Source organism: Typopeltis vanoorti, chromosome 24 (genome assembly GCF_054136105.1).
Source record: "Typopeltis vanoorti isolate ZY-2024b chromosome 24, IOZ_Tvanoo_1.0, whole genome shotgun sequence".
In the NCBI taxonomy this organism is placed as follows: Eukaryota; Metazoa; Arthropoda; class Arachnida; order Uropygi; family Thelyphonidae; genus Typopeltis; species Typopeltis vanoorti.
This window is the reverse complement of record NC_143572.1, coordinates 74,597,722-74,613,856: the sequence shown is the minus strand read 5'-3', so window position 1 is coordinate 74,613,856 and position 16,135 is coordinate 74,597,722. Positions and strand designations below refer to the sequence as shown.

Here is a 16,135-nt window from a genome sequence, read left to right as displayed (position 1 = left end):
CTTTGATTGTAAGCAGAGAACGTTGTGCTTTGGCAAGGAAATAAAATTGTACATTATAATTTAAGGCAAAACTGAAGAAATATTAGCATAAGAAATGTGAGATTTAACCTGTTTGTACAGAGTCAAAAAGAGAAATTTATATAAGATTATAATTTAATTAGAGTATCCCAATTTATGTATTGTATGAATGCAAACTGAATGTAAGCCAAAGTCCAAGGGTCACACTTTAGCCGTCTAGAATAGCATATGGCCTAAGGGAAAGAGAAATTATAAGGAAACGAAACGAGAACGCATTCTCAGAAGAGCGCCAGCGCATGTGGATGAGTGCTGTGACGTAAAAAACGTAGCCAAGCGCGAGAATCTCCGAGAAAAAAGGGGGAAGAATATAAGGGTCAAGCTCCCCACACACGATGCTTTTTGGGTTCCTGTTTCCTGCGCTCATGGATTGGCCAGCGCTCTCCGCCAACGTGAAGTTTCCGGGTCAGCCGTAGAAGTCATAAAAGGCCTATCGATGTTTGTGAGGAAAGGTTAGCTATCTCATATAGAGTGACCGGTAATCTAGATGTGTGCCTGCGGTACCAGAGAAAGTCCAGAGCGGCACATCGCCTTATCGACTTGGGGAACCAGGCCGTGCTGTTATCGTAAGTGACCTGGAGAATCACAGAACAAAGAGGTGCCTTGATGTCCAGACAAGGCTGATTATAGAACAGAAAGTCATTCCATGGGATAGTAACGTAAAAATGTTAAAGTATCTGAATTCCTATTAAACATTTGTGTGAATTCTATAGGCTGATTTGTGTATGGACATGCTGTAGAGAACTTTAGAGATTATCCCAATTTGGCAGTGACCTCTCCCTGTTTTGAACAATGTCTCCCAGAAGGGATCTGTGTTTAAGATAACTGAGATATATTATGGAGATATGTGTAGAGACCAGAGAATGATTGAAGATAATGTTAAATTAAGCCTGAAGTTTGTATGTTTATAGAAATACTCTGGGGATCTAGTTATTATGCATGTATTCTTGTGTTAGTAATGATATCAGAATTTTACTAGGAAAGTGATTATGTTAACCATGTACTTTAATTTTCTCATGTATATCTTTTAAACCTAAATAAATATGTTTTATAGCATTCGCCTGAATCTAGCCTGACTTGTGAATTCAAATAGCCACTCATAAAATTATTATCAAACCTAGCTGGGAGAGATATATGAATATAAGTTGATTTTTTAGACCACGACTGCATGCAAAGACAAAGCGAATTGAGATTAGTTGAATTAGTGTTAGAAAGTTTATTACTGTGTATTACTCTGAGAGAGAGCCACCTTGGATAAGAGTCTCATCTATCCTATATATTGGCTGGTGCAGCAAAATATAAATTCGTCAATATTTAACAGGCAGACTGTCTCAGAGGGTAGATTTTAAGGCCTTGTCCCATACTTAGACAAAGCCCTTATAAGTGAAAGAATTACACATGACTAAACTTAAGAGCGGCCTGAATTTTAGTTTGTCAAAGGATAGAAGGGAAATAACTGTGTGTGAGTGAGTAGTGGAACATTATATATATATATATAATGTATATATATAATAAAGAGGAAGGAAAGATATATAACACTGTTGCCCTTGACATTTTCAAGGCTTTTAAACTACTCTGCAAACTTCCTTCCTTCAATCTGCCTGCCACCCTCTGTAACTGGATAGTCAGCTTTCTCTTTGTTCACTGCATGTTATGGTGGATGATATCCTCTCTTCCAGCTTTGCCATCAATGCAGGAGTACTTCAGAAATTCGTCCTCACCAGGGACGAATATTCAGGATATGCTAGGTGTGTGGTGCTCATCCACTGAATAGCTATATTATATTATTATACAAAAAGACCCCTAATTTCTGGACTTCCAGTGATTCCTAAAAGTAAACACCATATACTGTTTCATGGAGAGGGCACTTTTCAACAGGTAAACATTCTAATCACACTCACGTTAATAGCGTGGGTGTGCATTCAAAGTACACCTTTGAACCCTTTGAAAAGATGTACCGATGGTGGCAGGTCAAATTCTTAGCATTCTAGTAGTTTTAAACTGCTCAGAAGGTGAGGCAGGGTGACTCTGAGACAATTGCACCTAGAGGGTGTGATTGGTTATTATGTCAACCAACCCAATTGAACATTGTCATTTGTCATGAGTTGCTGTTTGTTTTCTGAGTTTCATCTGCTTTGTGTGCATGAAGTATGAACTCATATGGTAGGCAAGTTTTTAATATATAATTTTCAATAAATTTATAACAACTTTTTTGCCCATGTTTACAATGGGAAACAGTATTGTAGTCGAAGGAGGCAAGCCTCATCCTCCACTTCCAAATTTTATACCTTTGAGTAATTCAAATATACCAACCAAATATATCATTCTCCTACATTATTGTTTTGTAATGTATAGTATCTCAAAACAAACACATTGTCCCCCATTCTGTGCAGATTTAGTTACAATTATTGATAAATTAGTGTTCAGAGTTATCCTACAATTAATTGCATTGGACCAATTAAGATGAGCACTGATGTGCTCTACACTCAAAACTTTCATACATCGATAAAAATGAAATAATTTGGTCAAACTGACGTCAATTTTGTAGTGAGGGTTAAATAAGCTACGACAGCACACCCAACCAAAATGGGCAACGACATGACTGGTTCTCACCTACCCTCTTTCCTCTTATACATAAATGATTTACTCTTAATCACTACAAATCTCATTCATAGCTTTGCTGATGATAGCACTCTTCACTCATCCTACACCTTTGACAAACCATATAGTTCCCAGTCATCCCTTACATAAATATCATCTGCAACCAGTGCTTAAACTGATCTCCATATGATGCTTTGGTGGCTTGAGGATAGCTTGGTCACCACCTTCAATGCCACAAAAATGCAGTTCTTCCTTTTCTCTTGAAGAAGAGATATCAGTTCACTTTTTCTCATCCTCAGTAATATATCACCAGACAGGATGAACTCGCTTCTTAGATTGACATTTACCTCCAAACTGTCTTGGCACAAACACATCACATCAAAAGCTTCCTCAGCTTCTAAAAAACTAGGCATTCTTTTCTGCTCAAAAAGCTACGAATCCCACATAAATTCCAAATCTGTCCATCCTTAGAATACCGTACACAGATTTGGAGTGGTGCACCTAAAACCTCCTTAAAAATTCTTGATGCCAACCAGAGAAGAGCAATTCTACTCGGAGTGGTGCACCTAAAACCTCCTTAAAAATTCTTGATGCCAACCAGAGAAGAGCAATTCTACTCGAAGATTACTTCCCTCACAGTTTCACTCCAACCTCTATATAACAGATGCAATGTTTTAGCTCTGTCTCTCTTCTACCCAGGCACTTCCATGGTCACTGTTCCAGTGAATTTGTAAACATCATTCCTCCACTTGCTGTTAGGTCTGTTAAAACAAGAGCACACTGCTCATTATAAAGCTTAACAGTATAACTATCTCCACAAATTTTTCAAAAAAAAAAAAATTATTAAAAACTCAATAATATTTCACTTGTTTTCTACCCAGCATCATCAGAACACAATGGAACTGTGACAGGCTTACAGCACTAAATCAGCATTAGCAATGAGCACTCTCCCAACCTCAACAAAATGCTGCATTAATTAACAAAGATCTGCAAGATTATCTTTTTAAGACCTAATAGTCACACTTCTCTAAATTAACTCTGTAGTTATCTGACCAATGGAGGGCAAGATGTAAATTTTAAACTTTCTACAATCACTTGGTTTAGTGCTGTGTGCCTGTCAGAGTTTCATTGTGCTCTTTTGATGAGGGATAGAACACCAGCGAAATATTAGCAAGTTTAAAAATGTATTTCCCCCCCCCCCTTGGTGTTACAGTTATACCGTTAAGCTTTATTATGGATAATGAACAAAACCTAAGCCTTTCTGTACAAAGAGCAGCTCTGCTGTCCAACATCCCTTTACAGTACAACTGCAAACTCATAGAATCTGCTTCTCATCTTCCTCATTTATTCTATCTACCTCTGTTCTCTGGAACAGACTTTCTCATGATGTGTTTCCTAACAATTTCAACCTACAAGTGATAGCTGAACTGGATAAAAAGAATAGCTACACAATATTGTTAAATTTTGCCGAGACAAAAAAAAAGATACCAAATAGAACTTTGTTACACAAACTAAATAGGGTGGATATGGAGCTGGGTAACTGGTATTAACCCAACCATAGAAGCTGGACATACCTATGCCCGAGTTCTACCAAAATCAAAATTCACGTACTGTAATTGTATTACAGAGCTTTCTAGGTGCTAGAAAAAGAGAATGAATTAAAGCAGAAAAAAACAGGAAAGCAGAACTGTGAGAGAAAAGGAGCAGCTTAGAGGTGACAGACTTTGCCCATGCTACTGACTCATAACAAACAAGTGATGGTGTTATATTTTGAAGGAAGGTGTAAAATCTTGTATAGAGAAAAATTAGAAGTAAATTTTTTCTATGTCGATTTTACATGGGAAATAAAATTTACATGAAATACTTGAAATTAAATTAATGTAATAACTCACTTTGCTGTATGAAATCTGGTAACAAATTGTTAGGATTATAACAACCATTAGAATTGTAAAAAAACAGAAAATAAGCTCAGACAGGATTAGACAAATAGACCTAAGGCTAGCAAAAATAGCGAAGGTCACCGGATTAAGAGTTTTCCTGCCAAAACTCAACTATAGCATGGGTAGGGAAGAAAAAACTCTCCAGCAAATCCGGGGGACTTAATTTGAAGAAGGTCCAATGTCAGGGGAGTAAGATAAAAGGCAGAGATTGAGGGGCCAAAGGCTCTCGCTTCGAGGTTGCTCCTGTGCCAAGCTTTTTCCGAGGACAGGGAGAGTCACATTCCTGCCAGCAAGCAGTTCCGATGATGATGGGAAGTTAGACAGCAGCAAAGACGGTCCTTTCGAGATGTCCTACCGTATGATTGTTCGATGATCTACATGTGTGCTGTATAATTGCTGTCATAAACTAGTACTTGATCGCAAGTGGAACATGCCAGTATACCTTAGGATCTAGGACTATACGTAATAAGCTGGCAAGATTGTAAGTAAGATGATTTATGTAAAATTCCTAGATTGTGAAATTTAATCGACGAATGTTGGTTCTATTGTCTATTAACATAGAAAGCAGTAGCGAAGTTGGAAAGCCATACTTCTGTTTGAATGTGAATAAGCAGTATATAGAGTTCTAAGGAAATTGCTTATGTTGTGTAATGCAAAAAATTGAATGTAGATTAAGTTATCTTAGCTTTTTCTGTTTATAGCTTGAGTTAAGTTAATGTGTGTTTAGGTCTATCCACATGTCTGAAAAGTTAAGTGAATATATATTGTCTTTGTCTTAAAGCTTAAGTGAAAGTGCTTATATGATCGTGTGGAGAATTAGACACATGATTTGTATTGTCTCCATTATTATCTAGTTGAATTAGTCAGAACCAGACACGTGATATATGCAGTTTAAATTTTGTAATTTATTTGTCTTAGAATGAATAAACATGTTTGTTTTGTTAATAGTTTGCCTGATCTTGTCTTACCAATGCACTGTCTCATAAAAATATAGAACCTGTGTGTGTGCTGAGAATAGCAATAGCCAAGACTGACTGATAAGATTTAGGAGTTGCTTGAACTAAAGTTAATCTAAGAGATAATTTTCTTAGCTGAATGTTTCACTTGCATGTAAGGGTAAGAAAAACAATTCTTTTACGAGATCCTTAATGGTGCAGTCGAAACAAAAAATAAATTTGTAAGGATCAATGCAAAAAAAATTACAGCAAGGTAGATAAAGGAATTAGTTCCAGCCAGAAGCTTTTCTTATGTCTAACTTCGGGCACATGAAATAGCATACTTATGACCTTGAGAGGAGGGGGAAGTAAAATTATAGATTAAAAGGATTAAGAATAATTACAAGTTTTGTGCATGAAGAACTAGCTCAAGCAACGACAATAAACTCGATATTATGACTGATGTGAAAAGGACATTACAAACGAGCAGTCCGACATTAAATAATAATAAACAACAAAATAACATCAATAATATTAAAATTAAAGGATCGAGATATTATTACAAAGGGAACTGGACTGCTCCTTCTATGTTAATCCACACCTATATACATATTAATAGTTAGTTGTGGAGTAAGATAACACCTATTATAATTTTATTTTAGTTGGACAGAATGGTTCAACTTCGTATCCATGATGGTGCATTGATTTCAAGGATCAATGTGTATTTTAAAGAATGAAGCTCTAATATATAAAAACAATAACATGGTATAGTGTGTGTGTGTGGGGGGGGGACAGTACTGAACTTCCATGCCCCTTCAGTACACATGCTATGAGGTATGCCATTCAACTGCATGCATATTAAGCATATTAATAGAAAAGCAAGTGTAGAGTCCACGCCATTACATTTAGCTGTAGCAATGGTTGACATTGGAAGAAAATACATTTATTGTTGAGATTTATTTTCATTCATATGGAGTTGGCAGAGCAAATGGTCCAAGCCAAATATTCCATTTCATGCACAGGTATTCCAACAGAATGAAGCAACCTGTCACACATCATATGGCTCTAGAGCCGATTTATCATAACACTTCCCCAGGAGGGCTCATTTTATGGTTCACAGAATTCCCATACCCTTCACGCTTTCCCGATCTCACATCACTTGGTGCCTTTTTTTTTTTTTTTTTTGAGGGGGAAGGGATATGTTGAAGGAATGGGTATTTCACCATGACCGATCTTCAAACCTAGATGAACTAAGGGATAAAATTACACGATTATGTCCAGGAGGTGTCCCGATCCTTGTTCTCCAAGATCACTGAAAACCTGTCTTGAAAGACAAGATGATCATTTCAAGCACATAATCAACCATCATTAATGCTTCATTTGACCAAGATTCCACCGATAGGTAGGTGTGGATGTACATATGTGTAAACATACATTTCTTTGTTAATAAACCTATTTACTCCATAACATATTGTTGCAGTTATTCAGTACTTTTTTTTTGCACCATACCGTATATACAAACAGATAAATTCTTCGTACTTTACTACGTCTAAGGAGATCTCACATGATTTATAAAATTAAAAGTACTAAATTAATTTCCAACTTCTTAAGGCATAAAATAATTACATAGCCATTCTAAGAATTACTCAATTTGAGTTCAGTAATAATTTCCCACAATCACTCTCACAGTTAAATTCAATAACATACTGAGAGATAACATTAAACACTATACAAAACAAACTGACTGCAAAAGATACTTCAAAACTGTAAAATCCTTTGCAGTATCTATTTTATCACTGTTCTATATTTATCTTTCCCTTAATTATTACTCACTCATTGTCTGATCACATCTTATCTCTTAAATTCCTTTATACTTGAATATTGTCTTCTAGTTTGTTTATGCATCTAAGATAGATGCATCAAGCAGTTTCCTTAATGCATCTATCTTTCATTTTCTGAAGTAAGAAGTATAAAGAATAATCACTCACACAAAAGAAATACATTAATCGAGCAGTTCCAATACAAGGACTTGTACTACAGATTCCATATTGCTCCTTGGAATTTGCTTCTCATATATGAAGGCCTGATACATTATACTGTCCTTCAATTATTAACTTCAGAGTTCCATATCCTTGGAGGGTAATTAAATATGCATATAAAAAAACTTTCCAGAGATTAGAGAACTTGACTCAGTAGTTTATTAGATCTTTCAGGCTCTCCTTCCCTACTTAACTACTCTTTACTGGCTAGTATTCTTGCTAACCAGCAACAGCCATTCTAAAAACAACTAACACGCATGTCCATTATTGAAATTCAAATCAAAACTCAAGCGACAAAATGGCTGCCGTTACTACAGTACTTGCAAGTTGTACAGTAATAATGACATACAAACACCATTTTAAACATACATACAACATTTCTGTATCATTCCCTAAGGATTACAACATACAGTAAGTAAGTTTACTACTTAATTACATTTAAGTCTCCTTTAATATCATTACCGCTTAACCAGACAGTGGCTCTGGTAACACTAAGTGTATAATGCATTACTAAAGGCGAACACACACACTTTAAGATTACTTTATCATATAAGGAAAGCTATTCCTCATTAAATAAAATTTTCACTAAGTATATATAAAACTAAAAAACATACATAATAAGCAAAACGTGTGAAATTTTTACAATGGCATGTTCATACATAAAGCAACAGTCTCTTCCCACATGCCAACATTTCGTAAATCTGAAGTGTCAATGGTCTTTATAACACATGAAATAGTGTCAAGAAAGACAGCACAGACAGAAGCCAATGCACAAGACTATAACAGTACAGGAATGAAAAAAGGAAGTGTCTTTGTGAATAATTCTTGTTTTCCAAAGTTGACTTAAGGACCTTAAACTCCTATTCACTGTGTCTATTCATCATATCAATTTGTGTATGTATATAAACACTGGACTTTTGATACATTGTTGAGATAAGATAACAGACAGTGGTTCCCAAACTGTGTGATGCAGTACCCTGGGGGCTCTCTTGACATCATCCTTGATGCTGTGATAGCTTAGTTAATAAAGTTGAAAATGATTTCCAAAGCCTGATGCAATAACAAAACCCTGCTTATCACGAGCTTGGGGGAAAAAATGCTATGTTTGATATTTAGAGCAGGGACTAACATGATAATTCAATACAACTTTTCCTGTGTGGAATCCACAATCTCTACTGACATAAACACATAAGTATTGCCTCCTCAGTATCCAGGAATCAGGTTCTCTCTCTTATGATCTTGTCATAACAATTGCTACAGTTTTAATCACATACAAGATCTATTCAATCAGTAAATTACAATTTTCACATTATGAGTGGGAAAGATGCAATTCTTGAATATGACAAAAATATCAGCAGTTTAATAAATTCAGCTTATTTTGTCCTTATAGAATCAGAGTTAAGATGGCTGGCATACATAACATTATGTTTACCAGTAACTCTAAGAAAATATAATAAATATGCTAAAGTATGGTCCCACACAATGCAACTCCCAAATGCCAATTCTTTGTCAAGTTTCTAACGTTTCTTTATCCATTTAAAATAAAAAATGGTTCCAGTTTCTGGAAAATGAAATAACTTTATAATAAAAATGAATAGTGCATTTCAGAGAAATATTTCAAACCAATACTTGTGGTACTAGAATACAAATTTCAGAGCTGTTTCAAGAAACCAAGTTAATATCTTCAAAAAGCTAATATCTGGATAAAAATATTTGTTTAAGTATGCATTTTTCAAATCCAGTTCTGGTTGTACTGTTACACAACCAGTTACATTTCACAGAATTACAGCATAATTCTAGGTATTTACCTTGTAAACGTCCCATTTCATTATCATCTGATTCACTGTCTCCAATAGCTGCCATACCCGTTGCTATGTTCATTCCACTAGAAACTGAAAGGACAAACTTCAATTTAACAAGGATGCAAAACAAGTTACTAATTTTTTTTTTCCTAACCTAACATTCACAACAAAACAAGTAACATTATACGGGTCTATATATCGAGTAAATTACATAACTCCTAGTTTTCACACAACACGATTCAAATGAAAACCACAGCAATAAGCCAAGTACCATGAGTTATGTGTACTTTTTACAAGGGATATTAAGACCAAACTTCATCTCATTTTAACCATGGTTCTAAGCTGAAAATTATTTGGTCCATCACTTTTATTCAATAGATATTCAACAGAATCTAGCCTGCCAAATTTGAAGCATTAAATCCAATTAATTAGCATTAAGGAAGTTTGAAAATAATGAAAAATGTCCCAAATATATTATTTTGCTTCCTCTTCACTTCCCCCTTAAACTCATTCACAAAATCCACTTGCCATTTCAAGAGGAAAACTATTCCACTCACTCACTGCTCTGCCAGACAAAAATATAGCTCTTACATTTTCTTAACAATGAAGAAACTTCCATGGATGCCCTTGTATTCTCTCCGCATAATAAAAAAAATTTCATCAGACAATATCCTATAACACCCATTCAGAAGTTTACAGACCTCTAGCATATCACCTTTCTTTTCCCTCTTTATCAATCTGTAGTCCACATAATCTCAATCTGTCCTCACCTACATTCCATAATCTTCTCTGCACCTTTTCTACAGCTTCTTTATCCTCTTGGAACCCATGAGACCATATCTGCACATGGGTCCAGATGAAGTCTTATAAAGGCTTTGTAAAGAGGCAAAATGACCTCCTTATCCTTACATATAGTATTAAGGTTCATTTCACCATCACAATTATCCTCTTCAGTTATATTTGCAATTTTGCTGTGTCCTTTGAACTTCACATTTCTATCCATCATTTTATGTATAGGAGCTTTACATGATGATATTTACTCTTCAATATATAGCATAAGAAAATTGTTAAATTGCTTAACTATACTCTAACAAGAAATTCCATTTTACAAAACATAATAATAAAGAGTGAAAATAGTTTTTTCAATCTTGTTTAAAACTCATCACATATCTATTAAAAAAAGTGAAGAAATTTTTAGATTCTTCTTTCATAATTTGGAAAAATAAAATTTGGTATTGAGAAAGAAGCTATTGAAACTAAACAGCACCTTCTTAAATGTAGAGATAAAGCCTTAGTATTACTTACTGTTTAAACAAGGTTAAGAATTTTTGTGTTATGGCAAATAAAAATGAAATTATATGATCTAAGAAATCAATACATTGATTGGTAAGCCAACAGAAAAAGTTATTCGAAATGAATCTTGAGAAAATGACTCTGGAAGGGAAAAAGTAAAACGAAAATGGAAATGACAAAATATAATACATATAGTAAAAAATGGAATGTAAGAGGAATAGCATATAAAGAAATAGAATTAGATCAAATATTAGATTGATCAAATAGCAGTAATCACTAAAATAAAAATTAAAATTAAAAAGGAACCATCAGAAATGAAAATGTTAATGTAATACATATTAGAGTCAACAGAGACCAAAGAGCACAAGCAGGTATTATGATTTGGATCCATAATTCACATTCAAAATGGTTAAAATATTATAAATTATGGAATGAACAAATAATAGAAGCTAGAATAAAAATAGATAAGATTATTTAACAATAATTGATTTATATGCCCCAGAAGAAAGAAGAGAAGATGATAATATTGAATTTTATAATCAATTACAAAATATATATATATAATAAAATAAATAAAAATGATTATGCAATATTAGCAGAAGACTTAAGTGCAAGAATTGGAAACACGAAAAGTAATAATAACATAGGAATATATGGAGAACATACTCTAAACAGGAATGGTAAAAATTTTATTGACTTTGTACTTTATAATCTTAAAATAATGGATTCTTCTATAAACATAAAGACATACATAAATATACTTGGGCAGCAAGAGGATGGAAATCAATATCAGATTACTTTATCTTAAATGAAAAGACAAAGTTTTCTATAGATGTTAGAGTCCACAGAGAATATGAAATATGTGACCACTTCCTTGTTAAAATAAAATTAGGATTATCACCTAAATGGCTACAAATAACAGAAGAAAAAAAATTAAAACTTTTTTTTTTATAAAACAAATTATTAAATGGCAAATATAAAACTGCTATATGAACAAAGAATTAGCCAATATTTAGATAAAATAAATGAAGAAGCAGAAAGAGAATGGCTTAATATAAAAACGACACTAAAGAAAACAGCGAATGAAAGCTTAGGAAAGAACAAAAAATTCAATAATCAAAATAAAAAAAGAAACAAATGGTTAAACAGCAAAAGATTACAAAATGAAATAGAATATAAAGGAATAAGAGTCATAGCTAAAAGAGAAGTCAGAGAAAAAAAAAACAATCATGGAACAAATTTGTTTCTAATTTAGAACATTATTTATATAAAATAAAACCCAATGTATATAAGATTTTCAAACATTTAAGTACAGATACTAGAGAAAGCATAAAAGTAAACACTAAATTGAAATTAGAGGAAATTCTAAATTTCTATATAGAATTATGGACAGATAAATATTTTAAAAAAGGTAACTCTCAAACATTTAATGAAAATGAAATAACTAAACAAGAATTAGAAATCAGCCTGAAAGAAACAAGAAATGAAAACACACTTGAAGATAAATTAGATTCAGAATTATATAAATATGCAGGTATAAGGTTCAAAGAAAGACTCCTATTATTTTTAAATAATATCTATTCAACAAGTAACCCACCAACAGAATGGAAAAATGCAATAGCAATCCCTATTTTTAAAAATGGTAGTAGAAATTACCCTAAAAATTATAGTGGTAGAAGTATTCTAAATTCCTGTTATAAAATATACAGCAGAATTTTAAATAACAAACTAATAAAATATTCTGAAAGCTTTATTTTAGAAGTACTAAATGGATTTAGAAAAGGACGATTATGGGTAGACCCAGTATTTTACCAACAATTAATAATAGAGAAAAGAAGAGAATAGAAATTTAGAAACACATATTACATTTATCGACTTTGAAAAAGCATTTAATAAAAGTTAAAAGAAGTATTTTATTTAACATATTAAAAGAAAGACAAATACCAAATAATATTCTGAAATCTATCATAAGTATATATGAAAATAATCAAATACAATTACGATTAAATTATGAACTATCATATCCAAGAGAGAAAAATCAAGGAGTCAGACCCTTTCAGCAACTCTTTTTAATATTTATTTAAATGAAATAAAAATATTAAGGTATTAAACTTTCTTCTTTCGTGACCTTAAACACTTTCCTTTTTGCTGATGATCAAATAATAATCACAAATTCTGAAGATAACTTACAGATAGATATTTTAAATTTAAATGAAATAGCCAAAGATTACTGAATGATAATATCAACAGAATAATAAAAAAAAAAAAACAATTGCCTTTAAAGGGCAAGATCCAATAAGAACTAGAACAGTAATAGATAACAAGATTTTAGAACAGGTCATTTAACTACCTAGGATTTATGATTACATATGAAAAAGACATAAACCAAAAAATTGCAAAATATTTAAAAAAAAACAGGTGTGATTAACTCTATATTTAAACCTAACCAAGTTCAAAAACAAACCAGACTAAACGTATACAATACATTAGCCCTACCAATCTTATTGTATGGAAGTGAAATCTAGACAATAAACAAAAAGATTGATAACAGCTGAAATGAAGTTTATGAGAAAAACTGCAAAATATACTCTATTCAATCACAAAAGAAATGAAGAAATTATCAAAGAATTAAACCAGGAAACACTAATAGAAAAAAATAAAAAATATACATAAATAAACGGAACACATTGCAAGAATGAAAACAGAAAGATTACTAAAACAAGTAATAAATTACAAACATAAGGAAAAAGAAAACCAGGATGTCCTCAAACGTGCATCAACAATAACTGCTAAGGCCAGAACAGGCCACTCTCGGCTAAATCCATGAAAAGTGCGATGATGAAGAAAAAAATGTACTTCAGTAGAAGAGTTTGCAACAGAGCACAATACAAATTACAAGAAATATGAAATTATAAACTTCTAATTCTCCAATTTTGAATAATGAAAATTATGCAAAACTAGAGAATTAAAAACAAAGCTAGCAAGAGATATATTATTATTATGTGACACCTCCAGGGAGTCACAAGGACTCATTGTGGGAGGAGTCCGCACGGTTAGCCTAGTGGCTTTGCACTTCGCAACCATATAGGAGTGTTCTGAGTTCGATTCCCGTCACCGACATGAAAAGCTTAAGGATCTTCCTTAGCCATAGCCAGGTTAGCCAGTCTTGGGCGTGGACAACAGGGTTTTTTAGCCCCACTTTATCTAGGGTTTTTCATCCCGCAAGCAGGAAAACCGGCCCCGTGAACACACACACACACGGATCTATAGCCATAAATACTTAACCCCCATGACGGGGCTCAACTCGCCCCAATAGGGACGGGGAAGAAAAGGGAGGAAACTCCATATGAATAAATAAAAATAAATTGTGGGAGGGCACACTACCTCGTAATATATCTCTTCCTCTCCACTACTACTTAATTCTCCAACTACAACGCTATCTATTGCCCATCATCACCAACAACAATATTTTTTGTCTGTAAATTGCATTCATTTTGATTAAAAAATCAAATCCAATTCAATCAAACAAAAACAAATATAAGGGCCTCGGTAGTGCAATTGGAAGAACGACGGTACATTGTGCCCTTCGACTGGAATGGGCCTAAGTTCGATTCTCGTCGCAACGAGAGGAATCTTTATCTGCACGATTTCAATCGAAGGTGAGTAAGCCGATCTCATATAGAGGTAGAAGGGTTTTTTCTCCTAGAAACTTGAGTTTTTCAACCCGCATACAGACAAATCGGCCCTTCAGAACACACGCAATTTACAGACAAAAAATACTAGTTGTGGTGGCCGGTAGATGGCGTTGATGGAGATGATTCATAGTAGAGGTTCGGTGTAGTGGTTCAGACAGCTGTAGGAGTCCTCCCGCGATGAGTCTTCGAACTCCTTGGAGGTGTCAGGAATAATAATAACTTCAACATTAAAAAGTAAAATGAATTTATATGAAGCAACATGTATACTGACACCAAATCCAAAAATTCTGTTCCATGCACTATTAACAATTAGATCTACTTCCACTCAAAATGAAAGTTTTCTATTCAAGGTATCATCATCATAAAATTAATGCCCATGTACCTTCAAAGGATGTACAGGATATGATATTGCTACATGAAACATTTACATAATTACTAACTTCCTATCTACAATTTTCCTCCAAATCAGCCTGTTATTTGTCAAGACTCCAACATTATCAGATCTTATATTTCTATCGTCTAAGGCACTTTGTACCATATCAATCCACCTATATCTTGGTTTTCCTCTGGATTGTTTTCCTGCCAACCTGGCAGAGAACACTTGTTTTACTAATTTTTCCTCACTCACTCTGTTTAAGTGACCATACCACCTGAGATTAGCTCTGTTAAGTAATTCCTGAATCCTGACAAAGTCAAGATCTTTTCTAATATCCTCGTTTTTAATATGATATTGCCATCTATTCAATCCTCTAATCTTTCTCAGGACTCTCATATCCGTGGTCTCTAGTCTTTGGTCAAGTGTTTTACTTCTGACCCAGCTCTCAGATTCATAACCTAAAACTGGTTTGAACACTGCCTTCTATACAGCTAATTTACTGTTCCGACTAATTTCTCTCTTATTCCATATGAATTTATTCAATCGATTTCCTACCATTCCAGCTTTGTTGATTCTGTTGTCTATTTCGATATTTAATTTACCATCATTACTAAAAATCGTGCCTAAGTAGCTGAAATATTTTACTTGTTCCACAGGTTCTCCATTCACAACACAGTTGACATTTTCAATGATTCTTCCTATTTTCATTGTCTTTGTCTTTTTATTGCTGACCTTCATACCATATCTATTACAACAGCTATTCAATTTAGTCAGAGAATCTTGCAGACTTGTAGCTGATTTATTTAGAAGTATAACATCGTCCGCATAAAGCAAAGAGCTGACTTTAACATCTCCAATTTTGATATCAGGTTTAATACCACTTTCCTTCATGTGATCCATATAGATAATGAATAGCAGAGGGGATAACGTACATCCTTGTCTCGCACCAGATTTAACATTAAACCATCTTCCTGTACTTCCTGCTGACTTACAACTCAAATAAAGACTAAGTATTGCTTGATATAATGCTCCATTGACACCATATAACTGTAGCGTATTGAATAGCTTCTCTCTTGGCACCTTGTCATATGCCTTTTCCAAATCGACAAAACTTAAATACAGATCTTTGTTATATTCCCATGCTTTCTCGACTATTTGTCGTAAAGTGAAGATCTGATCCTGACAGCCTCTATTTGGCCTGAATCCAGCTTGTTCTTCACCAAGCTTCATTATTATTAATATGGGTGACACCAAGAAGTCCTTAGAGTCATCGAGGGAGGCCCTAAACATCATGTCTATCACAACTATTCGACATTCACACGGTATCTATCATACTTTGCCTTGAACTCATTCCCTGTCATAGCACCCACAACAGACTC

General features: G+C 33.8%; 1 protein-coding gene across 8 annotated transcripts in view; it reads right to left on the bottom strand.

The window, feature by feature from the left end:
• ctrip (E3 ubiquitin-protein ligase ctrip) overlaps positions 1-16,135 on the bottom strand; it is an 817,513-nt gene that overhangs the window by 497,091 nt on the left and 304,287 nt on the right. For all 8 annotated transcript variants that reach the window (XM_090413730.1, XM_090413731.1, XM_090413729.1 and 5 more), the window contains one exon: positions 9,399-9,482. In XM_090413730.1, the coding sequence (XP_090269856.1) occupies positions 9,399-9,482 (84 nt within the window). The remainder of the gene's footprint in view (positions 1-9,398; positions 9,483-16,135) is intronic.